Raw genomic sequence first — 27,400 nt, 5'->3', positions numbered from 1 at the left:
CCTCAGAGACTGCAGTACTGAAGCAGTTTTATTGGGTCAGCTTCTTTTACTTCTTCTATTCCTCAAGTTGCTTAAAATACATTCCATTTCCAAAAAGATGTGGAACAGGTGAAAACATAAAATAAATAGAATTTGCTCTAGACTGAAGTTTTACAGCATATCTAAGCCTGGAGCTGCACTCCATACTTCTACAGAATTCAGGAAAACATCCTAGTTGGACATAGACTCCAGAAAGAGCAGACCATTTACACCCACGCTCAGCCTTGTCTTCCCTTGCTGGTTCTATTTATACTGTAGCTTGTGCTAACAGATGGTTATTTTCTAGGGTTCAGCACTAGATTTAATGCTTTTTTTTTTTTAATTATTCACATGCTGAAGACATTGCAAAACTGCATTTCTGTGCTTAACTACTGTCAACTGTAATGAAAACAGTTTGAACTTCAATTAATAAAGCCCCAATCCTTTAAAGCATAGCTGAAGAGAGAAAGTCACTTAAAAACTGAAATTGCAGCTTCAAGCCAAATCTACAAGAAAAATTTTGGTGGAAAAACTAATTGTCATGTAAATATTTTGGGCCAGACTTGAGTAAGATAACTGGTTATTTTGTTTTCCTTGCTGGTTAAAAAAAAATACCATTGCAACTGCTATTTTATGTTCCTATGGAAATGTGAAAGTCCCCTGCTTTCCCAGCCTGTTCCATTTTATCAGCACAGTGAATGCAGCACACGCTTATATTTATTTCCATCACCAACGTCATTGTGGCAGTATTCCCATCGCCAAAATACTTTGAAATAAAAAAAATACTAAGGAAAGAATTGTGGGGTTTTTCCTGCTCAGTCCTTTTTCATCTTAAATGGAGTTGAGCAATGCAAGCGAAGTCTTGAGTGACTTGTTTTTGAGTTCCACTGTACTAGGACTTAGTGGAGAAACTACTATTTATTTTGAACAAGCTAAAATTTTCATGAAATAATTAATGAAGAGACAGTGTTAGAGGATAACAAGCTTATACAGAGAAAGTCATTGTTGAAGCACATGCTGTCAGTAGTTATAGCACATATTTCAGCATTTATTAACAGTAGTTTGATAAACCAGTACTCTTATAATGCTGTATAACTTGTATCAGGAATGCACTGTAACTACATTAAAATATTAACTACTAATTTTTTTTCCCCTGATAAAAGCACTTCACTGAATATACTGAAAACAGTGAATATAATCAATGCTTTTTGTTACTGCAGGCTAATAATAGCAGGCAATTTCCTTTTGAACTGTATGTGCTAGTTCTTTTGAAAATGATGCAATAATGGTAACCGTTAAAAGCCAGCCAAAAATACACTGAGCGAGCTTGTGCATGTTCCAAGGAGCTGTGCCTGTCCCTCTGCAGGTCTCCTGCAACTCAGCAGTGGCAACTGTCCTAAATAGCACGACTGTACTTTATGTATTTCTAGTATCGCTTGGTGCTACTTTGACAGCTCACAAAATAATGGATGCATTGAACCTGGTTCCTACATTTTGCCATTGCTAATTTCTGAAGGAGATGGAGAATAAGTTATTATTCTAAATGAGTTACTTAAAGCTCTACAGCTTTTTCCCCACCCACAGGAAGATGTCAAACACGATCTCTTAAATGCCTATTTCTGTGGGTGCAAAGTTTCCTTCTGCATTGTGTGCCTTCCTTCTGGACCTATTTAATAAAAGCTACAAACCTGACCAGCCATACGTAACTTCTGCCCATCTCAAATAATGTTTCATATGTTCAGCTTTTGCAACAATCCCTCAAGGTTCCTCCAGAGACACAGTTCCCAGCCACTGCAAAAACACTATCATCTGCAGGAAGCATCTTCTATTGCAGCCAAACCGAACTTGTACAGTTCATAATGAAGAAAACCCAAATCACTTCAGTTTTTAATTCCTGGGTCACATTACTAGAAGTGGTTAGATTTACCTTTTCTTCACGCATACTCAAGGCGCCCTACAACTGCAGTTACAGCACTGCTCAAACTGCGCACAGGACATGAAAATGACCCACAACAGCTACAGAAAAGGCAATAATTCACATATAAACAAGTCTGGAGATGAGTACTTAGAGTCATCTTTAAATATAAGGAGAAAGGACTCCTTTCAGATGCATTTTATTTGAAGGAAATTATACATACACCAATAAAACCATCTGGAAAAGTTTAAGAGAAGATAAAATCGCAATCCAAAGAAGTCAGTTTTTATTTATTCCTTAGAAGAATTGCTTAGAAGCACAAAATAGTGGAAGGGGATTTGTCAGTAGAATGTAGGTGCTCTTATTTCTCGTTTCACTTTGGGTTTCTAAGAAGGAGCCACTGATCCCAGATGCACACAACACTGACAGCTTGACCTTGAATTACACGGACACAAGATTCACATGCAGTAGACAGGCATCAAACTTTAATGAAATACACAATGTATCCATACCTGATGGTGTTGGGAATCATCCAGTGTTTTGAAAACCATGGCTACCATCCCATGCGCTCTCAGATGCATTCGGAAGCTGGGCATGGCGCACTTTGTCGCCAAGCTTATTACACTAGAGAGAATTAATTCTGGATTAGAACAATTAAAATGAAAACATTCATAGAAGCGGCAGAAAACAAGCCTACAGAACATGACTGACCATATAACTGAGACTCTTATGAACTCTGTTGGGATGTTTCTGCTAAAATTTGGATACAGCACATATGTAGTTGGTGAACAGAGCAGCATTTTATCCAAAAGCTGTTCCCCAGCACCAGATTATATCAGCTTTATTTCAAGGCTGGCTAAATACAGAATTTGGAAGGGTACCCTGAACCTGCTCCTTTCAAAAAGTTGAAATAAAATAGCTGAACTAGAAGTAAAACGGGTTAAGCATGAAGCTCTGATTTAGAGGCACAGGAGAGCCAATTATGGATCAAGGAATTATCAGAAATTACAAATGCAAGCTTCCACCACTATCTAACAGTTATCTATTTATTTTCTGATTAGTCCCGCTTATGCCTGACAATACTTGTACAAAACCCCAAACATTTTTAGTATTTATTGCTGCACTTATGGTTGATGGAAACACTACAGATTACAGGAAAAAATCTGACAAATATATTGGTCTAATCAGCGATCATGAACACAGTCCTGTTTAAAAATATAATTCTTCCCCTGGTTTTATTAGCAAGCTGTCTGTCATATCTAGCACAGTGCAACTTATAAAATATATTGTTAAAATATATTTGTTAAAATATACTGTTAAAAATATATTGGTTTTAAAAGCAGAATAATGTGCGGTGATTCTTCAATCAAGTCTTCCATGACTACTGAGGAATCTCATTAAGAGATTCACATGTTACGGTGTTTAAAGAACAACTGGTCTTTCTGTCTCCAATCACAAAAGCCCCAGTTAGAGCTTACCTACCAGTTTCTGATTCTTTTATATCTAATTCCTATCCTTACACACTCATTTCCTTTGGAAAAATACTTTTCTTTAAATTTGTTAACTGAAAGAAAAAAATGATGGTGTTTATACAAGTTGCACTCCATGATATCAATTTGCAAAGTAAAATTAAGTCACTTCAAGATCTCAAGAAGCCTGCTGTATGAGCAAATCAAGTGCATTCAATATGAAAACCACTCCTGAACTGTCATTACAGCATCAATTTATTCTTATCATAATGTACCTACAAACTGGATAACAGATTTCTTCTGTTTATACTCCAGCAATGAGACTCATTGCTAGTTTTTGAGGAACATGAAGATTAAGTTTAGAATAGCGCTGTCAAAAGCATACAAAGCTTTTTCTCATCCACAGTCAAATCTCAAGCAAAGTATCCTCATCGGCCATCTCTGTGGACTGAAGTTTTTCCTTCTCTACAATTAGTTTTGCTAAATAGAGAGGAAAATTTACAAGAACAAAAACAAGAATAAAAAGAGATTATCACATGGTTACAGACAATCACTCTAATTACTTTTATGTCTAGGGAACGGACACCAATATTAAGTCAAACTTTTTCTACACAACACTAACATCTTCGCTGCTAACTTTGCAACAATGCGTAACTTGACCTTTAAGAGTACAATGAGCAGTTTAAGACAACTTAGGGGAGCTTCCAATCAATATTGAGGCCATGATACTTCCAGTGGATGCCAACTATGTTCTTTCTTTACAGAAGATAAAGGACGAGCAGCTGGAGTTAAACAGCACCTCAACATTACATTAGTTCTGGATTACAGCCAGCAAACTTCTGTCTTACGGATTTTATGTTAGAATTGAATTTTGTGTTAAAAAACAGAAAAGATATTGTACGCAAGATTCCACAAAACAAAGGAAAATTTAATTTATAGCAAGGAAAAGAAGTGTGTTGAAGATGTCTCCCACTGTATGATGTTCTACTTCACCTTCCTACTCAAACTGCTTTTAATAATTCACAATATATCACCCTCATGATTATTTTCAAATTTTACTCTTTATAGAAGTACCAGGTACCTCCCCAAACATTTTAAAGTATGGTCACTTCATTGATTAATATTTAATTCAAAGTTTCTTTTAAATACAAGTGTTTTATAGTAAGGTATCTTACCTAAGGCAACGTGTGTTTAGGGGCTGATTGCTCTTCAATCCACTTAGCAAGTATTCAATATCATCTGTGAACTCTTGATTCTCACCAAATTCCACTACATCATTGAAGTGCTTTACATGCTGAACAACAGTGTATAACTGGAAGAGACAAATGTTTTGACCTAGGTAAGTTGCTCTTGGGATTGGTTATAACCTTATCAAGTACAGTTTAAAATCCCTTCGGTTCTGAGTGCGAGGAAACATTAAAATGTTATTGAAGGCCATTCAACTATTTAGATTAAAAAATGTTATTTTTTAATAAGAAAGCCAAATCTCATTTTGACACTCTTCCTTCAGTACTTAGGGTTACCAATAATTTTTTATCTTAAAAATTTGTTAAGAATACTTACTTCTTTGTCTTCTTTCCTACATTTCAATGCAGTTACTATCTCTTGATAGGGCTGAGTAGGTATTGTCACAGTTTTTATCACTTTGGGAGGTGGTGCAGGAGCCTTAAAAACTCCATCATCTTTATGAATTGCCTCCTTTGAAGATAGCCTTACCTATTAATAAGAAAGTGCTAAAATGGGCAGATGTTTGAGCATGTAAACATACACTAAATACATCAGGAAACAGTACAGGTGTGCAATTGTCAAACTCACATTTTGGGACTATTTAGTCCTAGCCTTACGCTACCAAGGCATCCCTAAGCTGTGTGATAATGTACCTACTCTTAAAAAAATTCAAATGCCAGAAATTACATGCATTTCTAAATATAAAACCCAGTTCTAAGTATTCAGGAAAGCTCCAGTGGAGTTCAGAAATTAAAAAAAAAAACAAAAAACCCCAAAAAAACCCACAAAAAACCCCAAAAAAACCCAAAAAAACCCCCCAAAAACAACAACAAAAAGCTTTCCGGTAAGCAAAACAACCAAGTTCAGTGTTTAAAAACAATGATTTGTTGGTATTTACAAATACCTTATTCCCTTACACAGGAGCACTGGGATTAAGCTGGTTGCTGTAGTGAACCATCATCAAGTACCCTGGTCTGGGTAGGAGCAGAGCATTGAGCAATCACTGTCTCAACACAAACAGAACTGAAGAACTCTGTGCGTGCTGTTCTCCTCTCTAACCGGAGGCTGCCGCACTACTGCGCCCAGGGCGCTGCTATCAGAAAACTGACCTCACCAACCTGATGTTCCAAACTGTATTTTGCTTATAGGCAGGAGACTAACAACATAGATTCTGTAGCACCATAAAGAATTGCCACAAAGTGAAACAGGAGGCATGGCGCATGCTTTAAACAGGTAGGGTACACTCTGGTAAAGTTATGGTATTCTCCATGCTTCAGCCTTATTCATGTTTTTGTTGTTAATATTTTAAAAACAATGCATTATAGCATGAAGTACAGGAAAGGCTGTTCTGAACTTAGAACAGGTAGTAGAGAACTTGATGTTAGGTGTAGAACAACTAGTGGCAAGTTTCCAGCTCTCTCAGGCAAGTATTACAGGTTCCTCCTCAATCTACTCCTCTGTAGTTTGAGGTTAGTACAAGCTTAAAGTGTCAGCTTATCTGCTTTGGCACAAACTCAGATGTGAAGACAAACTACAGAAAACCAGGCACACAGGAAAAAGGCCTCTGGATGCCAAACAGTAAATGTGCAAGTGCCAATGCCAGCGTCATTTACTCACCTTCAATATCTAAGTACTACAATTTCTTTGCATAGAAAAATGAGATTTTTTTTTAAGTGCGACTGAAAAAAAACAGAATTAACATGCAGGCATGTACTGTTACTCAGTGCAGGGGGTATTTTGAGAGAGCGCCTTCTTCTGCATTGTACATTGACAGTCAAAATCAAAATATAAGGCACAACAGCCTGCTGCATTAAGGGAGCATTCTTTACATGCTGCCTCTATCACTGTGCAGCACTTAAATGTTTGCTCACTTAGGCTCCAGTGCCATAATGCTTATAAACCACTCTGAGAAGCTGGTTTGGAACACATAATGGAGGACTCTGATCTTATCAGTTTGTGAACGCAGGAGATCCACTGAGGTATCTCCTCCCAGCCTTGGTTAAGGGCTTCCCCTCCAAAGCAAATTCCAAGGGAGCTTGGAGAGGCCATAAGGAAGGGAACTCAGCGTCAGCAGTTCGCATGCTACGGGTTTGTCACCATCAATCTAGGACAAATTTATCCCCATCTTCAGATAAATTCCTAAAGAAACTGAACAGGCAGGATCATCAGGGATTACCAATGGCCATTTGGATCAAGGCTCTTAATCACATACCTGTATATCAAGGTTAAAGAAACGTGACTGCAGATACACATCATGGCAGGAAGAGCAGACACGAACGAATTCCCCACAAACAAATTCCCCTAACAGGCTTGTTCAGCCAAACCTCTGCCATGTTCCTGAATTACCATTCTGATGGTGCCAGTTAAAAAGTGGAAGCTTGACAGAAGACAAAATGACTTGTCTAAGTATGAATGGCACAGACGTTTTCTAACCTGATTCAAACCTATATTTCTAACCTATATTCAAAAGATCTGCCTTTAAGTTAGCTATTGGCCTATTTCACAAAGATTAGTGTAAATGCAAAAGCTCAGTAAGCAACAAAAGCTTCAGTTCAAATACACATAATGTATATTGAGAAAGGGGTTTAGTAGAAATCCAGGACCCAAAGTCTGTCCTCTCCTCAAACCCTAAGGGTAATGTTATTTTGAAATGCGTCATCTGCATTTTCCAGGCTGTGCAGTTGACACTGAAGGAAGGCCCTTGGAAATACCGTGAGGATGCAACCAAAACCAATTCTAAATCAAAGATGAGCTAGTACCAGAATCCCCTCCTACACAGTGGAATTAAAAAATGTCACAAACCTCCCCAAAAAATCCAAACTGGTGACAGCAACAAACCTGAAGAACTCTCACTACAAAGATATCTACTTTCTGACTTTCTGTTCTCAGGCAAGTGCTGCGAGCAAGACACCAGATGAAATGAATTTTACTGACAATGTACAATGCTCTCTTAGCAGAATCAGTAACAGCTTCTACACATACCTAAGCCCAAGACCCTGGATTTTCAGGGTCTCAAAAGTGTCAAAATGCACTGGGAACATCACTGATTTTTGAACAAACAAGTTGCTTTATGAACTGTTTTCACCTCTTGTTTACTTTTCGCAGACATGCTTATATCCGATACGTTTATAGTAGCATTTCTGGCTGTGTACAAAACAGTTTCTTTCACAGCATTTAAAGACAAGTTATTAATTCACAATACTGTACTCCATCAGAAAGGAAAAACAAATTAAATATCTCTAAGTTTTCATTTTTGACCTACAACTTGCCAATTTCTATTCTATGCATTAGCAAGTTAATCCATGGGTTCTCTTGGAACAACTTCACTGAAGTGGGTTTTTGTATCTGTGTATTGAAATGATAGGGAAGATCCCATCCTAGAGTATGTTCGCTGAATTTCTTTCCTATCAAATGCACAATGGTTCACATCACAAAGTGGACTTCATTCCAAATTACTGTGACATTACCAGGTATCAAGAACTTGTATTTCAAACCTATCAGTGACTCTTAAAAAGACATTTACTAAACTTGAGGTAAAATGAACAATCTACTTACTGGGACACTGGGAGTTTTCAAAGCCGGTGGTGCTGGCAGAGCCTCCGATTCTGGCTGGTTCCAATGTCTAGCATTATATACAGCTTTTGTGGGAGACTAAAAGACAAAACCACAAGTTATTTTTTAAGCAAATCTACAAGTAGTCACGATACCCTTCAAAAATTATGGTAGCAATAATGTGATTGAACAAATAAAATGAGCTTCACTCCTTCTCCTCCCATATTACCAGCAACACAACTTCTCAGTATCAAATATAACAGAAAAACTGTTAGTCAGAAGCATCTGACTGTTTTAAAGACACACAGACCCATTCAAAAGACACTACCTGTACGCATTTCAAGAGTTTTTCAGTTTTGCCACTTTTAATAATTGACAAATAATTAATAATCGATAATAATTGATAACAATTAATAATCAATAATAACTGATCAAAGACAAAAGGTCTGCAGCCTTCCTAGAGACAAAATCAGACAGCTATGGGGACAAACATGCTGGCAAACACCATGTCAGTAGAAAATGTGACTAATTTAGAATAAAAATGTAGAACTGATACAGACTTTGATGCTTGAAGGAACAGAAAACACTGAAATGAAATGCCTTCAACCATATTAATAAATTAAAAAGCCTTTGTTTAATTCCTTCTCCAAAGTGTGTCAAGGCAGAGCAAAATACATTAAAATTTACTGCCCTTGATTTTTGGGGGAACTACAATATAATTCTTAGAGGAATAAAGAGAGAATTCTATTTCTAGCATCCGAGTGTACCAATCTCGTTGCACAGTAACATTCCAGACTAACACAGCATTACAATTTCCACAATATATGGCATATTGGCAAACTGTATAACTATAATTCCCTAACTCCTCACACACACTTATATGGCATTTTAAAGATAGGAAAAAAAATATACTAAAAAAAAGTTAGGCATTAAAAATAAATTTCTGTCAAAATATAACATCTTAACTACTTAAAACAGACACCAGCTCAGGTACAGCCCCAAGAGAGACAACGTGTAGCAAACCTAGCAGTTCCAGCTACAGACTGAATACCGTTCTATGAAGTGCAACAAGGTTTTGGCATGCCAAAAGCCACAAAGTGGATTTCATCAGCCAAGAGATTCCGTACTACTGTTAGGACTCTACTGCACTGCATCCTTCAATTCATTACAAAAGAAAACCTTGACTAACAGAACTTGGAAGATTATTAGCAGAACGAAAGTCTTAGCTATGAGTTGTCAGTAGTATCCTCAAAGAAGGGATAGAATAACTTGTTAGTATTCCTGCATTTCCTATCTGAGAGCTCCGTGCTGCACAGGAGACTTTTGGCAGGGTCAGGCTCTGCGCAGCCAGCAGAGAGACACAACCCACACACCAGGATCTGAGGTATCTAATGTTTTCCTAGCTTGATGCAGAAACAATGGGGGTGCAGAGCAAGGCAGGCTCCTATCTTTATGGGGTTCAAGGGAAGAGCACCCCGTACTCACTGCCCTGGTACACAGAACCTCTGCCTATCCCCTTTTCCCCAGGCCTTGTGCTCTGTGAGGAACCAAACAGGGTCCTTGGAGGAGGGGCAGAGTCACACTGGCATTCAGGCTCCTCCTGCTCAGTGAAGCAGCAGTTGGGATGGGCCCTCACTGCAGTCTTGCATCTCTGCTGCACACACACACATACAGCGAGGAAGCAGAGATGACAGATGAGGTTCAGTGCTTTGGTACGGAATAAAAACAAAGCACACAAAACAGCTGTGCCAGCATCATCAAAAGGTCCACACAGCATTAGTGTTTCCTTCAGCAGCGAGCAATAGCTGATACACAGGAAAGAGTTCAACAGGGCAAACAGATAAAGACAATTCCCTCTAAATACTCAGGGCTCAGAGGCTTCCCGAGTCAAAGATGGCACACTTGAACAGTTGAAAATGGACTTTTCTTCTCTGATTTTCTTTAAACCCTTTCTAAACCAAAAGCTGGGGCATCCCAAAGTGCTCTGTGATAAGGCACTTCACAGCTTGCTTAGGCACTGCCGTGTGACACAGGAGAACGCCACATCTTCTGTGATTAAACCAACAAATGCCTGTTCCGAGAAATGAGGGCATCCAACAGTTTTCTTGTAGCAGAACCTACACTGTAACTGAAGGAGGTAATTACTTAAAACCTCCAACACCTATGGAAGGTTAGTTTTAGCCACTATCCCTTGTAGTATCTTCCACTTTCAGATCGAAGTAATTTCACCTGCAATTCCATGCCTCTCCATCAATATTTCATTAGGCAGCAGACACTGCCTCCCAGCATCCCTGCCATCCAGTCCAGTATCCTGCCTCACGCTGATTTCCCACGGCTCAACCACCAAACGCACCTGCAAAAATCCAACACTACTTTCCAAAGAAACATTCTCATCAGCTCTAACACATCGTGCAGAGACTTTGGAGCCTCTTCTACTACTCACATAGACAGGGACATAGCAAGTACATGCCTCCTTCACAACCACCTCTTTAAAGCAGCCTTCACATTTTCCTTTGCAACACAAAGACGAATTTCAAAAATAACTAAAGAAACTGTGCCAATACTAGTCAATCAGTAAGCGTGGTGCAGACTTGCTTTATATTGCTGCGTGACAGAAATGAGGCCACAACAAGCATCAAAGATCAAATGAATACTAGTGAACAAAGACTTTTCAAAAGGGCTTGATCACAAGAGCAAAGGGGTTTGTTTGGTGTGGTGATGGGTTTTTTAAGGCAGGTCAAATGCCTGTGATAACAGCTTCCCAAAAGAAGCAACACTGATATTTAAGCAGCAGTAACTTAAGAAACTGACTTACTTTCTCCTGCAGAAAAGACAACCTTGCAATTATTCACATATTGCAGACCCTGCTTTCAGAATTGTTCCTCTCAAGATTTACTCAGAAGAGATACGAGGGGAAGCACATCACACTCTTTTGAGTTCTTTCTGTGTTCTTAAGGCAAGTAAGTTCTGCAATATTAATCAGCTGTAAGAGGTTCTGCTGAAGAGCAGAGGCTCCTTTTTCCATACACACAGAAGTGACAGCTGTTTACAGACAGACAGATGTCTGAAGGGGTGCAAATACACCAGTGAGTCTTTACAGAGTACTGCACCGTGGGACTCAGCACGAGGGCCTGGGGGGTGAAGCGAGGTGCAGAACCACAACTGACACCAGGGATTTCACAAAATGCACAGAGCTGTCAGTTTTATACTATCATCTCCAAATGCCATAAACAACGGGTCATGCTTAACCTCTCATCCCTGAAAGCCTCAACACTGACATTTTCAAGTGCTGGCACTCTGCACATATTGATGCAGCACTGCCTGCCATTCATAGATAAAAGAAGAGCAGCAAGTAAGAGCCAGGGATGGGAGTCATGCTGAAAATACTAGAAAACCAAGAAAACCAGCAGATATTTGCAGGCAAGAATTCTTTCCAATGTAGAAGATAATAGTGAAACAAAGCCGAAAAACAGTTCTCTTGATAAATTATTTATGCCTGAAGGGTAACACCATATGTCAGATGCTTGTCAAAAATACAATAAGTTCCAAAATACCCAATAAATAAAACTATATGATTATTTACCACTCGGTATTCATAGAATCATTAAGAGTACTACTCTGTTCTACATGTCTCACTTTGATCAGGAAAGGTAATAATAATACAGTGGTTTCCAACAGCAGTTCAAAACCAGAAGCAAAACAGACCCCAGTCATTCATTCTGTGTTCAAAATGTAAACTGGGTCTCCATTATTTGGATCACAGTAGAAGATTAGTGCCAATACATTACTTCTGGGTGCCATGGACCGCTTAATCATGAGCTGCTATACCATTTAATGCAGTACACAAAAAACCATGATGCATGCACGTAGCTACACAACTATGAGTTGTGAGTCAGCAAAGCTGCGGACTATCAGTAGAGGACAATACATGGAAACCATGTCATTGAACTCTTCTTGCAGCAGACTTCTGAAGAACAGCAAAATAGTTTTCCTTCCCCAAAGCTCAAATGGAGGCCTGCAGGGCAGAACATAAGGATGGGTCACACATCCAAGTGAAATATGAAAATTTAACTTGAAGAAACAAGACAGTTTAGTTAACATGAGATTCCTTCTTTAACAGAAATAGCTAATCGTGTTCTGTGTGCTGCTTACACTGAGCATGCTCAAACCCTATCAGCTCAGAAGCAGAAACCATATGGTTATGGTTACTAATTTGGCCTGAAATCTATGTTAAACCTAATTAAAAGGGACAGGGCACAATAGTTTATATGTATCGCCACAATGCTAGAAACATATGACTTCAGTCAAGAGAAAAACCTGCATCTGCCTGCAAGTAACTCTACTGGCCCAAACATCCTTGTAAAAAGTGCTGGACAAAATTCCTGCCCTCTCTTTGTTGCTACAGAAAGGCAGACACACACACACACACACGTGAGTGCATCATCCCCTGCCCCGTTAATCCTAATCTACTCAAAGTGTATCAACCTACTAACAGGAAAGCCTTACGAAACTGCAACACCAGTGAAATCCCAGAGGTCTCCTGGTAGGAGACACGCTTCTCTTGGGATCAGTACGACATTTTTCACACCAAATCTCCCATCTGTGTTCAGTTCTGACACCGTGGTTCACATCTCAGAGTCTCTGAGTACGTTGACCCCATTCCTTTCTCATGAAAGGAAACTTGAAGATGGCTCTTCCAGAGAGCAGCCAGCTCAGGCCAGGACTGTGCATTCCCTAACCAGGGCACGATACAGCTCACTCACTGGAAAAACTTAATGTGTAAAACGGAGAAGCTGGGCCCTCAACACCTGGTGCCCCACTCAAGATGCGCTTGTGTTGCATCACGCTGTTACCTAACGCACACAAAGTTCCAGGCAGAGCCAAGTGAACCAGCCACGCTCACACAGCACACAGGAGCTGGGAAGATGATTTTGCATATTCATCTGTATATAAATTAAGCTCTATAATAAATTAAGCTATTGGCAAATGAAATCTGTATATTTAAATTTGAGCGTTTTTCCTGTTTTAGAACTTTCTACAGGACTGAGGCCTTGTGCAATCTAAAATTTATCCCACATAGTTATCCTGTGCTGCCTAATTACTAAAACACCGAGTTAATTACTGGGAACTATGCAAACTACGGGGGAGGGGGAAATGTGAAGATGCAAGAGAATCTGGTTTCAAAAATGTTTGAATGCATCTTTGCTTCTTGCCTAGGAATTAAATACCAGTAAGAGCTGGACGTATAAAACAGTTTCTACTGCAATATTAAATTTCTTCCATTCCATTTGCATTCCTCAGCTAAATGTGCACAAGGGCAAAAGAATTTCCACGCTTATTTTTCATTTGTTCCTCTTGCCTCCATGAGGACTCAGCCTGCTACCTTCGCATAGCACTTTGCATCTCTGCCTTTCTCAGAACAAAGCCTTCCTTGACACTGCAGAGGATAAGAAATGCACTTCAAATAACACAGTTACCACAGTTCTACCTAACAGTTGCTATGGAGGACAGAGGAGGAAGATGTTTTACCAGGTGGGAGGATCTCTGTTCAGCATCTACCAGAACACATCCTTCTTCACCACAGTCGAACATGAAGAAGCAAGAAGAAAATCTTGATCAGCATCAAACGACTACCTTTAAGTTAACAGACCAACTCTTGCTATCTGCTCTCACTCCAGGATGGCTTCAAGGTGTTATGCCCCAACTCAATTCAGTACAATTACAGTGCTACTTCACTCTTCAAATTTGGTGACTAATGTAAAAACCTGCCAGTCCTGATCAGTATCCTTTTTAATAACTTAAAAATTAAGAATTGGTTTTCGTCTCTTTACACTAATCAGAGTAACAAAAAACCTCTCTAAATGGTAAGCATGAGGAAGCCAGTATATTAAACAAATGTGCTTACTGAAGAAACTGGTTCTGCAAAGGTTAAGTGAAATAATTGAATCGACATGAAGCTTCGCTATTTAACAAATCAACTCTTGTAACAGACACTCTTACCTTTTATCTTTTTTTTTAAATTCATTTTTATTCCAGTAACATAAAAGTTGCTTAAAACACCCACGCTGTTTGTAACTGGTTAGCACTTAGAACAGCTCATCTCTCGTGCATCATTCCAACAAATATTTTTTGGAAATAACACCCACAAAAAACCAGTCCAGGACGGGGCAGACCATCTGCCCAGCACACCAAGCAGTAAATGAAAGCTGCCGAGGCAGCAGCGTGTTGGCCCTGGCTGTCAGGTCTGACCACTGCAGGTATCAAACTGCTGACGGAACAGACTGTGGGCTTAGCACTGAACTGATACCAGCCAAAGATCTCACGGAATATTTTGACTGTCAAAACACTGCTTGACTCCTCAGAGCCAAAAAAGCAAATGTCAACTCACTGTATTTCCTATTAAAAAAAAAATGCATTTTTTACATCCTGAAGTAGGATGCAAAGAGCAGCTCAACGTGGGTAGCATCAGCTTTTTAATACACTGAAAACATGCTTTGTTAAAACCAACCATCCTGTTGGACTCTCTTCCTAAAGGTTATGCAAGATAAAGACAAGCAGTTCTTTTAAAATTAGTTCTGACCAATCTAATCCAATCCTAGCATTAAATGTATGGAAAGGGCTACGACTGACATACCAAGACTTCAGAATTACACTTCCACTGCTGCTTCTCCAAGACTATTTACTTAAAATAAGCTATTTAAAAATAATTAACCAACCCCCCCGGCCCGAGGCTATGCACTTAAACAGATTAATCTTTATATATATTACATCTAAAATCTAAAAAAAAAAAAAGTCTTTAAACATTTAATCTGGGGAATGCAGATTCACTTGCAGGCAAGTAAAACTAAATGCTACTTGCAGGATGCCTTTGATAAACATCTACTGTAAAGCGTAACACAAGCTAAGTGGAAAAGTACAGATCCCAGCGCAACAGCCTCATTTCTCTCCCCTCCCACGCACACATCACTGTCGTATTAGCTGGAAGATTACTCAGCCAGACCAAGAGCCGTGCACTGTTTCGTACTACTTCAGTTTCAACACGCTTTCAAAGATCAGGTACAAGTTTTCCATCTTGGACTTAAACATCGACACAGCATTTGTTTCAAGCTGGTATTTATAGCTCCTTCCATGAAAGACCAATGGAAAAAGCATACATTGACCTGTAAAAGATCTCACAGGCTTAAACTTGTATTACACCAAATCCTGTTAGGAACAGGATCACACATATGCTTTATCTTCAAGGGTTGACAGTTTCTCACAGTGCCTGAAATGTAGAACAGGAATATGGTAACTCAATGAAAATATCCTACTCCTGGGGAAAAAAACCTGCTCACCAGACAAGAAAGATGCAGATAAATACTAACTATGGCCTAGCTGCACACCAAATTGAAGTCACATTGAAGAAAAGAATATATTTCTTGTTGCCAGTTCAGCACTTGATAACTGGAAATCGGTGCTCTTCAAACAGCTGTGACTCAACAGGGCCTTTCAATCGATCTGTCCAAAAAGCACACCTGGAAATCTTGCACGCACTCTGTACCTTGGTGGGCACAAAACACAGCAGATGCCTCTAAAACTTAACGCATGAAAAGCAGTAAGTAGTTGCAGGGTTATGACTGGATGGAGTTTTATCTTGGATTCAGAGCTCAGAAGCAGTTTGCTGGCTGAGCCATGTCTGAATTCAGCAATGATTTCATTCATGTATTCAACACCACTGTCATGACTAGCTCTGGTAATGTCACTTGATCAAAGTAACGCATGTAATCCTGCTAACACTGACTGTGTTTAGCGAGCATTTCTCAGTTGCAATGTTGACTTAACCAGGTTAAGATGACAATCTCTCTTCCTCAGCTCCCTCCACTGAGTGGATACAATTGTTTACAGTCTTCCAGTGAACTGGACTGAGATTTATGTTAAATGCTTCCTTTTAGTGCCTTATTTTTAAAACACAGGTGGGTTCCTCAATATAGTTGACACACAGCCTTGGGAAACTGAAGGAGCAAGGAAACAGGAGTGAGCAGGTGGAGCAAAAGGAGAGCAAAGGCAGCTTCACCAAATACTTCTGTCAGCATTTTTTGCCTTTTTCAGGCAAAACCAGTTCCTACAGTAGGTTGGGGTTTGTTGGGCTGGGGGGCGTGTGTGTGTGTGTCATTGTTTTTGCTACTTTTAATGCATAATATACAAGAAGATCTCAGCTTTTCCTAACAAACACATTCCACACTAGCAGAATAATTTACAAGCAACACCACTGTTTAAAACAAGGAAAGTGTTCTGCATGGGAAATCCCATGGTTCAGTACTTGAATGAGCGGCCCAAAGGAAACACCACGATAACCAAGAAGTTACAGGGCAAAGAGGTTTTTCCATACTTTCTCTTGTACAACTCGATGCATGCACAACAAGGAGGTGCAGAAGGAAGCACACTGATCTAATGTTCTTCCCGCTCCCTGCGAACATGTGGGCAAACACAGAGTCACTAAACAAACTGGTTTTCTAAAGCTAAGACCTTCCTCTGTGTCTCAGCAGTACTGAATAACACAGAGGATTACAGTCTCCCCCATCTCCCTGGCTCCTGAAAGGCTCCCATACCTTTTAATTATGATTTGCAACCCTATTTACATTCTTACCTTAGAATATTCAAAGGTAATCAGGCAGTATTCACCTTGTCTAGGCTGGCTTCCGATGGCCACAGGCAGAAGTGGGATCAGCACAGAGTTGCAGGTCACTATCACACATTTTGAGTTGAAAAGCAGAGGCCATCCCAGAAAATTTGCCGTTCAGAGGATTTGGTGGTCCTTAACGACATGCTGGACAACAGAAATGCTGAACTGACAGTACAGCTCTGGCACAAAATGCCAGGCATAGTCATCAACTTCCAAGACCAATGAATCAAAAAATGAAGCTTGAGGATATACCTCTTGATCTTACCTTTCAACTTTGGTTTTGTTTCCCAGGCTCCTACTCAGAAACATACGTAGTTTGCATAAGACCACTAGGAACATTTCCACAGTGTTCCTACTAAAACTGATTCTCCTCATTTGCCAACTCTAGCCCAAATCTGCAGCAAGAGTAGCAGGAGCAAGAAATCTCAGGAAAGAATCTTTACAGTCCTTATTTTCAAGCTTTTAGTCCGAGTAGATCTGGACCACAGCAACAAAAACATTCTTTTAGACCTTGTTGGTTCTCCCTTAAAATTGAGAATTAGTTTTATCTGTAAAAGGGGAACTAAGCTCAGAGGGCAGAGCAGCTGGGCACATTGCAGCCCCACCCCCCACCCCGAGTTCTCAAACCTACGTGCTAGAGCACAAGCTACTGAATTGGTTGAATTAAAGTTGTAAACAGCTGCAAACAAACTTCTGCAGATGTTACTCATGTATGCTTCACACCCATAATTTGCAAGTCAAGTAATGCCAATATTTATGTACAGTAAGCACATAATTATGTTGCTACAAAACATAATATTCCTCCCCCTGTAACTCAAGCTCTGGATAGATATTTAATTCACTTAAAAACATAATTCTGGTTAAGACTTTACATACTTATCATAACATACACAACTTTTCTGCTCATTACATGCATGAATGGTCAATGTTTTCAGTGAGACTCCCCATGTTAAAAGAAGTTTTCAGACATGCTGTTACTTGCTAAGCCAATAATGTCTGTCATCTTTCATCGCACATATGCTCAAAGTTTCAAGAACTGAACTTTAATATCAGAGTACAATGGTCAGGGTTCACAAGCACAAACGTGGGCAAGAGTCCTGGTGACGACAAGCTGGATAAAATCCTGCAGCTTTCTGGACTGACTGCAGTTTAACACTCCCAGCTGTGGCTTCCCAAGTAACTGAGCCGTGTGTTTTTCAGCTCGACACGATGCAGGGTGCCATACCTCGAACATCATCACCCAGCAGGAAATAATCAATACTCTTATCTGCTAGTTTATACACGAAAAAAATGGTGATGAAACAATGAAGACGTTCCAGAGGTTAGGGGTTGGTGTTTTGGTTTAAGACTGTTTAATTCTCATCAGGTTAATACTTTTAAGTTCATTTTTTTTCATCCCCAGGATGAAAATTCCCTTAAGATGCAATTGAGAATAAGAATCCATATGTATAGCTTAGGAAGATAATTATAGTGTCTCTAATTACCAGCAGAATAAGCTTCACAAGCTTTTTTAGTAACTCCTAACAGCGGCATGATTAGAGGACATTAAAGTTTAAAATCTGAAGTGCAATTACAGCTACTTCTAAGTCCATTATATCACTACATGGTCAAAAAGACTGTTTAATTCTCACCTTTCCAACTTGAATTAGGTGAATTCCCAAATGAGAATTTTCTAGAGTTGAAAACATTTTCTCTCATATAGTATGACATTGCTGTAAGGCTTTCCTCACGTACTTTCATGATATAGACATTCAAAATTAATTAAAACAGTTTTCATATAAACCATCAAGTATTTGAAGCATAAAAATTAAACAAGAAACATAAATGCTATTATAGGATAGTATTTGAAGCATACAAGTACTTTTAAAGAATTCCATATTTGCCAGAACACCCACAGCTAGTTTATGTTGCTGAAAAACAGGCCCAGTAAAGCTCCCATTCCCTGTACGTCTGCCTTTCCACCTATTACAACATATTCACCAACAGGAAGTTGATTTTTAAGAAATTATTATTTTATTGGCAGAAGCTGAGGAGCTCTGATCTTCAAGAAATACTATTTCAGTTTCAATAAGATGCTCCTCACTGGAGAAAGCCTAACTTTCAACTCCAGAGCCAAAAGCTCCCTGTTCTGCCCAAGAGGGCTGAGCAACCTGTAGCAAAATCTCTTTTCAAAAGGGCGCTACGACAGACAGTGCTGAGTAGCCCTGTGTCCTCCCAAATGAAAACACTCTTGCATGTTTTGAGGAATAAAACAAATATTCCTTCTTTCCTCCACCCACAACTCTACATTTTTTAAATGGAAAATGATTATAGATAAACACAGCTGGGAGATAACAAATCTTCTGGTTCTGGAAGACCAAAACAACAAAAAAAACCCCCAAACATCTCACTCTTATAAAAGTACTCAAAGTGAAACTAATGTATAACACAAGTAATTAGCTGTCTTTCTGAGAAATTTTTAGAGTGATTTAATTATCAGAATTCTTTAGGAAAAATAACAAAGTAAATAATTTCATTAACAATTCTTACAACTTCTAGACAGCTGAACACATTCTGAGTAGGTACAAGAGTTTCTACTATAACAGACCACTGCAAAACATAGGGGACTCAAAAGAAAGGGTAAAACCCAAGTGTGCTTCCCTCTCCAGCTCCCTCTTCTCACACCAGTTCTGGATTGCAACAATGGCAAGACAACTCTGCTTCTCCCCAGATGACAGGAATATGTTTGACAAAAAGCATGTGACAAGGCCCTAAGCATTTGAAATGGGTGTCCTGGAGAATCAAGTCATAAAACCTTCATTTAATGGATATTACACGCATGCCACTATTGCAAATTTCACCTAGAAGTTAACACAATTTTTGCTGCGTGTACATTTTTAAAAACCTCAAAACACTTGAGTTCCCTATAATAGCAGGCAAGATAAACCACATCTAGCACCAACCAAATTAATAAGCTCTGTTCCCTGTATGAAAGGGCAAATTCACATCAACACTACACAGTTTGGGTACATGGGGGTGTTACTGGGGGTTACTTTTCTTTCTTTAACAAAAAGTAAATCTCACTTTCCCACATGCCATAAGGCCACCCATCCTTATAAAGGCTACACCAAGGCCAAATCTGAAGCTTTTGGAAAGATTCAGTCCTATAATAGGGCAGATATTTATTGGGAGAGAGAAGAAAGACAAGGGGAAAAAAACCCTACACAGCAAACAAACATGCTTTGCTTTGACAATTACCTAGAAGGGAAACATCCAGACTGCACGTTAACATTGTGCAGCCCCAGACTCATGTCTGAAAGGTGGAATTGCCAGTGAACTATATGAAAATTTTACTCTTCAAGGTTTTACTTTTTTCAGCTATGATCTTAAAGCCACTGAACTATCTCAAGCACAGATACAACCTGGGACAAAAGCCCTGTTACCTACATAGGAAGAAACATCAATACTGAAGAGTTAATTAAAATAAGAACTTTGTTTTGGTCTCAGTATTGTTACTCACCCGCTTTGGCCCACTGAAAATCTTCCTGGTGTTTTCCTTCGATTTGTCACCTTGTTTATTTGTGGTTTTCTTATTGCCCTCAGGCACACCAGATGCATCCTCTGAAAACTCCAGAAGATCTGTAAAAGGTAAATGAAGACATGAAACAACCATACTGAAATCTGATGAACTGCTAGAGTATTTCTTGTATCTGATGTCTCCTCAGTTATAGCCTCTGAAATTATACAATCTTCATCAAAAAAACAGCTTAAAAGCCAAACACAGTCCTAGATAGAGCTCAGGTCCCAGTAAAAGGGACTGTCGCCATACATAACAAGGTACACTGTCACAATTACTGTAGCACCTCTTGCCCACTGTGTAAGCTTCGGGTCACTATTTCCCATTTTATACTCCTATAAATCCCAGGTTACCTTTCTATGTGCTTACTCACAGCTTACTGCTACAACTATGAGCCGCAGATTAATTAAACAGTAGATGAGGTTCTTCAAAAGTGTGAGTTCAAGAGAGTTATAAGAATATATCCCACTACAGTTACAGAACTAAAGAATTAATTGCACTTTTCATGAAGGCAGCTTGTTTGTATTTACTTATTCTGCTATAAACTGCATTAAAAATAACATCGTCAGCTCAGAAAGTCAGCTAGAAAGAACTATGGGAAGGGCCTTTCAGTGTATTCAGTATTTGCCTTACCAGTAGTTCTAGTACTTGGTTTTGGACTGTAAATCTGTGATTCACTGATCTAATTAAATTCTACTCCTATCTTTCTTTTCTTTAAGCTTGTGTTGTGTTTGAAGCATCATCCGTTGGAACCCAGCTGATGTTCTTCTACTTGGCAGAAACCAGAAGTTACCATAAATTTCCAGACAGAAATAGGCACAGAGCAGCACTGTTTCATCTGATAAGCAGTTCAGAAAACAGATCTACTCCAGAGAAGCTGCTGCACTGCAAAAATACAAGCAGGCTGGATCGGTTACTCTAATCCCAAGCGCACCCCAGTCCAGTAAACAGGACTGGCCAAGTGCCTCAGTAAGGTGGCAACAAAAAGCAAATCAGGCCAGAAAGTTTCTAACTGCTCACTCACAAGGACACAAAACTTAGCCGGTCTTGGGGATAACAGTATTTTTAAAATAAGGTTCAAAAGGTTCTTAAAGTCTAGTGAATTGCAACAGGTTTGGCAGCACAAAGGCAGGCACAATGCCCCCTGCAAGACACCTACCGGAATGGGCGTCTTGCATCCCAGCCTCCCCATTTGCAGTTTAGTTGTACGATGCCAGCACAAGAACTTAAGAACACATGAAAAATCCCTCTGAAAATAACTGACTTGAAAAGCTGTTTTGAAAAAAACTAGTCTAACAGGAAAAAAATTACAGACCAATCCTCAGTCACTAAAATTAATCAAAACTACTTCCACATCCATATTAAAGTGAACATAGTCCTTTGCTGGAACTTACCAGTGAAAGGAATCGTATCAAATTGCTCTGATACACACCCTTACAAATCCTGAAACACTTTCCAAGAAGCAAGGCCCTGAATCCAACTCCAAAAGTCAGACTATCAGAACTGGACCCTCCCATCGTAGATGAAAAGCCAAGAAGTCACACACAGGACTGCAAGAACTGTACTCGTACAAGTCACTCCAGAAAGGTAAGCTGTGCTTTCTCCCCATCAGATCAGCACAATAATTTGTGCCTTCCACCAAGTCCTGGAGTCGGTATTGTGGTTAATAATGATGAATCGTGTTCTATATCAACTAAGCCACAATTTTAAAATCTTTATAAAGTTTCTTTCTTTGGATTCTATTCCTATGTGATCCCAAACTGTTCCATTTAAATTAGGTAATTCTAAATTCAAAGAGACTTTTTGATAAAAACATCTCAGCTCCTATTTACAATAGGGTAATTTTGCATCTTTTGATGTTGCTAGCATATCAAACACTTCCATGATTACATTTCATAGGATGAAACCTGAGCAACCTGATCTAGTGCAGGCGAGTTGGACTAGGTGACCTTCATGGTCCCTCCCAATCAAAATCATTCTAGGATTCTGGAATGCTTTTATTTTTTGGCCATTCGGTTATCCAAAAAGCATTCCGCATACAAGAATTACCACACTTTCAAACCTCAATTACACAGGGCATGGGAAAGAAATCTTCCATTAACATGAACTGAGCCAGGCAAAGACACCAGTGGTTCATCAAGCAGTGACGCTTATGAAGCTTGTTTTCCCTGTCTTTCCCTTGTATGAATGGCTTTCCTCTCCCCCTCACACAACTGATGAGCATATTGACATTCTTCTCAATATCAGAGCATGTCAGGCCCTTTCTCCTCTAACGAACCATTTTCAAGGCATTACCTTTGAGACAATTTGCATGTCTTGGCTGAAACTGGAAAATAGTTCCAAGATGAAAAATAAGACAACACCGCAGTAAATTTCCTGGAGAAAAACAACCCGTTTGTATTTTAGTGCCTGAGGGCAACTCTGCAGAAGATTTTCAAGTCCGAACAGGACTCAGTCTTTGAGGACTTTGCTGTGCTCTTACCCAGCTGAAAATATTTACCCAAGGAAGGTGACTGAGTTTCTAAAGAGATGCGAAGGAAGGGAAAAAAAAAACACACCAAGGCAGGTCTGCTCACCAGAAACGACCCGAGTGCTACATGCTGATATATATATAAGGTATTTTATTATCCAAAGAGATTATAGGAATCTCATCTGGATCACTGGAAGGAAAATGAATGCATGACACAAAGGTTAAGTTGTGTATCAAAACCGCTTTACAAAGCAGAAGGCTAAGCTGTAATACTCACACTATGATAACCGCATAACTGCTACTGAAATTTAAATCAGGAATAGTGTATTTCATCATTACTGCACTTATGAGATGTGGTGAAGACAGAAGTGAACCAAATGAAAATGGGATAGATAATCATACCACCCTTTAGTGGAAGGTTTCAGGGCAACACTCTATCCTGTTTGTGCCAATCTACACAGAGATACTGAATGGTTTCATTTTAATCAGCGTTTTCCCTTTTTTTTTTTTTTTATGTAACGCCTGTCACTTTCTGTAATAATTTTATTGTCATTGGCCAAAATGAAATGCAGTGAAACAAGCATGAACATAGTCCCAGGTGTCCCAGCTGAAAAGGTGGGGAATAAAGCATTGTGAGACTGGAAGTTCAGAAGTTAAATGTATCAGAAATCTTAGCGAGCACCCAAACCACTGACAACCACACCAGGATCTTTAGGAAAAGAAGGAAACAAACTGGCAGCACAATTATTTCCAGCAGTACACCAGCATCCCAAAGATACTGGAATGCTGGATTTTATCTGCCAATTTATTCTTTAGTACCAAACAGCACACAGACAGCTCCGGTTAGCACCGCTCCGTACTTTTTGTAACTTCAGGATGAAGTTTTACTGTGCAAGATGCTATGAAAGCTTTTTCTAAGGCTTGGATTCAACACCAGCATTTTCCATGGATGCAGAAGTCACTTTCTTCCAGTATATTAAATTGATACCTCACAGCAATGTCACATATTTTACTGCAATTTCAGGCTTATATCCAGAAGTCCTTGATAAATTCTCCAACTCAGCATCACTAAGTTTAAGGACCTCAACATGGTTGTTCTGAGCCATCATAATCTTCACAGGTCCAAGAGAAGACAGTATGAAAAATACCAAGGAGTCCTACAAATTTTAGGACAACAGACTCCACATTTTTATAATCTGTACTACAGGACAGAAGTAGGGAATGCACTGAGGCTTCGGGAAATAACTTCATATCAGCCTTTCAGAAGAAAAAATGCAGGCCAAATCCCAGCTGCCCAGAGCAGCACAAAACAAGAGTCAAGTGAGCAAAGGAGAGGCAAAATAACAGGGGAAGCATCTCTCAGGGGAGGCACTGAGAAGTAGCTCAACCCCAGCAAGTGAGGAACTGTATGAATGACCTAACAAAACAAATTCCCATCTGCGGGTGCCATGGGAATCTCTTTGGAAAACATTGCAGAAGAATAATCTGCGATAACTTGGCGCATAACAGCCTCCCTGGTGAATGCAGTGCTGAATGCAGCCTGTAGGTGTTTTGAGACCCCAGAGGACAGCAGCTGGAGGATTGCTAGATGGCTCAGCATCTCAGCTGCATTTATTGTACCAGCAACATTTTCCTTTGGAATAAATGGCTGAACCAAGGCTCGTCAGAGAAAGGGACTCGGATGAAGTATTTCATACGAGGCCCTGTAAATTAAACTTATTTTCCAAAAAGGCCAAAATGCAAGTGTCTCATGGTAATTAAATTTTATGAGAACAAATCAAGGGTTTTTTTCTTTGAAAACATAGCCTTCTCATATAACACCAGTGTCAACTTGGCCCTTTTAGGATTTACAAAACACCCTAGCAGTTACATTGACCTTCAATTAAAAGACTTGCAGACAATTCTGGTTTTAGTGAATGCTACAATTAGAACACAGAATTGAATACCTTTTCCTATGAAACTTTTTTCTGGATTACATTAGCATGCATCCCTGGACAAGACAGAACTTGAGAGGTCCAAACTGTTCACAAATGCATTCAAAAGCACAAAAAGTAAAAGATATTTCACATCTCAGAGCTACTTAAGTTTCTGCTCTCAGTTCTGTAATTCTCGTTGATGTGGAGCTTCTGTAGGAAGATGTCTGCCTTCCTGACCTCAGTACTATACGGTCAACGCACTAAAAAGGTAAGAATCTTCCACTCAAAAGGAAAAAAAAAAAAAACCAACAAAAAACTATCTCTGGCAAGAGATCAAGGGGTACAACACATACTTCATTATAGCTGTGAAACACCAGACAGGATCACAGCGGAATTAACTAAATTTAAACATTTGCATTTGTGTATCAGTAGTGCTGCTCAAACTCCTAGGTATACAGCAAAAAGAACAAAATTAAAAGATCAACTAAAAGATCAAACATTAAGCACATATTCCAAAAGAGCTGTTTACCTGCATTAGTACTGAGCTGGCTGTCCTGGGAACAGTTTTCATTGCCATCAGAGGTCGACTGTAGCGAAGAAGATGGCATGGTTCTACTTCGTTTTTTGTTAGCTTTCCTCTCTGCTACCTGCCACTCTTCATCTTCATCCTCACTTTCACTCAAGTCATCAAACCCAAAGTATTTGATTTTGTAATTGGAACTCCCAGAGCTTCTAGAGGCACCTTCACCTCCCCCTCCCTCATCTTGATCGTCAAACCCAAAGAACTCTAATTTGACATCCTTTTTGGATTTGGTATTGCTTGGTCGAAACCTGGTTGTAGTTTTTGTAGTAGCAATGTCTGCTTTTTTCCTTAGGCGCCCAGCTTCTCCCAGGTCAGTAGGGGCTGCTGTGGTAAATTCATCAATCCGCTCCATGGTATCCTGTATGGTAACATTGCAAACCGACAAGCAAGATGGATGTAGAACAGTGTAGTCTCTAGTCCGTCCAACTGTCCCTCTAAAACTGGTCCCACTACTTAAAGGAACTTTTCTTGCTGGGTTCAGACCATCATTATTTGACTCATTGTTTGCTTTGGATAAAGACTGACTAGTGCCATCCATTAGCTTGTCAAAATTTGTTGCCCCCTGCAGTTTTGCTTTGTTGGATCGACAGTATGTCCTACAGTTGGTTGGCCTAGGAATAGTTTGCACAAGTTCTTCACTAATGGCTTCCTTTGGATTTTCAGTATCTTCTTTATCACACTCCTCATCCTTGCTCTTCATCTCCAAGAGATGTTCATTGTCAATATCCAATATATACTCTCCAGTTCTGGTGTCTTCACTTTCAACCTCCCATTCATACAAGTGAGTTCTTAATGGCCCCTTCATCTGAGATGTTTCTGATGGCGCCTCTGCTGTTTTTCCGGTGTGGGAGTCCCAAGAATCAGGTAAGTCCTTGGCTTCAATGTTATGCCCAGAAGCGTCTGAAGTTTCAGCATTGGTTTTGTTATTGTCTTCAGCATTCTCATAAGTGAAATGACTGTTCTTCTCATTATCTTCATTTAAATTCTGTACTTTATCTACAAGAAAATACAGATTTATTAGTAAGAAGCATTATTTAAAAAAAAAAAAAAATTCTTGTAGACAAGTTCGAAAAGTCACAATATATTCAGTGTTCAATGACAAAAAGCATTGAAGAGGACCCTTATCCTCCTGGTTTACACATTTTAGGAAAATAACTTCATTTCACCCTTTCAATTTTCACAAGAAAAAAGTACAAGTCAAATCTCACCTGGCCACGGTAGCCTTCCAGCTTAGAATTTCCGCTGCCATAGAACTGGCTCATCATTTTTAGCAAAAACATACACTAAGTTGAAATAAGCATCACGAAAAATACAATAATGCTAAGTACAAGCACTTATCTACATAACCTTCACCAAGGAGAAAGTCTGCAGTGAAATTTTCAGTAAGGACAAACCGTTCAGTTTCACACCCAGTGACTTCCCGTGAATAACGAAAGAAACACTCATTCTAAAATATTTTCTAATCATATAAGAAAAAAGTTTCCTTCCTGTACATAGGTTAAGTGTTGTATTTTATTTTTATGTAGACTTATCCTCTCAAAATCTTTGTTTATATCAAGTTGCTTGAAATACTAGCATTGCAAATGCAAGTTTTCCAATACAGATTTTAGTTCCAGTTTGCTTCAGACATCCTACTTTAGTACTTTTTGCTTTTACATAGCACTTGAAAAGAACAGGTAATACCATTGGAAACAAAATGTTATGAGTCAATGAATTAGCTAACTTTGTATACATTCATTTTTAATCCTACCCGATGCATTACAGCAGCCTGCTGTAGTCAGGAAAGGGGATACGGGGCAGGTTACAGCTGCTCCTTCAGAAATTCCTGGTCTAAGAACTACATAGTAGTGAAGCATCGTTACCACAGACGTGAAAATCAGCATGGGCCACAGAACCTACCAACGAACTCATGCTGCAAATCATTCTATAATTCACTGCCTCATGCAGTAACTGCAGTTACTGAAACCAGTGAGAGCAATCTGACAATGTTATTTGTACTAAAAATGCTACAGTCCCTGTTACAAACAGTCAG

The 27,400-nt window shown here is 39.3% G+C and overlaps 1 protein-coding gene across 2 annotated transcripts in view; it reads right to left on the bottom strand.

Moving 5' to 3' along the window:
- WAPL (WAPL cohesin release factor) overlaps positions 1-27,400 on the bottom strand; it is a 65,517-nt gene that overhangs the window by 19,513 nt on the left and 18,604 nt on the right. Inside the window, exons 3-8 of one of the 2 annotated variants that reach the window (XM_069864224.1) lie at positions 25,315-26,364; positions 20,343-20,461; positions 8,185-8,280; positions 4,966-5,118; positions 4,578-4,714; positions 2,446-2,557 (exon numbers count right to left, since the gene is read on the bottom strand). In XM_069864224.1, the coding sequence (XP_069720325.1) occupies positions 2,446-2,557; positions 4,578-4,714; positions 4,966-5,118; positions 8,185-8,280; positions 20,343-20,461; positions 25,315-26,364 (1,667 nt within the window). The remainder of the gene's footprint in view (positions 1-2,445; positions 2,558-4,577; positions 4,715-4,965; positions 5,119-8,184; positions 8,281-20,342; positions 20,462-25,314; positions 26,365-27,400) is intronic. The other variant, XM_069864225.1, reaches the window with a different exon arrangement.

The sequence above is a fragment of the Phaenicophaeus curvirostris genome, chromosome 9, assembly GCF_032191515.1.
Source record: "Phaenicophaeus curvirostris isolate KB17595 chromosome 9, BPBGC_Pcur_1.0, whole genome shotgun sequence".
Lineage (NCBI taxonomy): Eukaryota > Metazoa > Chordata > Aves > Cuculiformes > Cuculidae > Phaenicophaeus > Phaenicophaeus curvirostris.
Note: the sequence above shows the minus strand (reverse complement) of the source record. Positions and strands in the feature narration are given on the sequence as shown.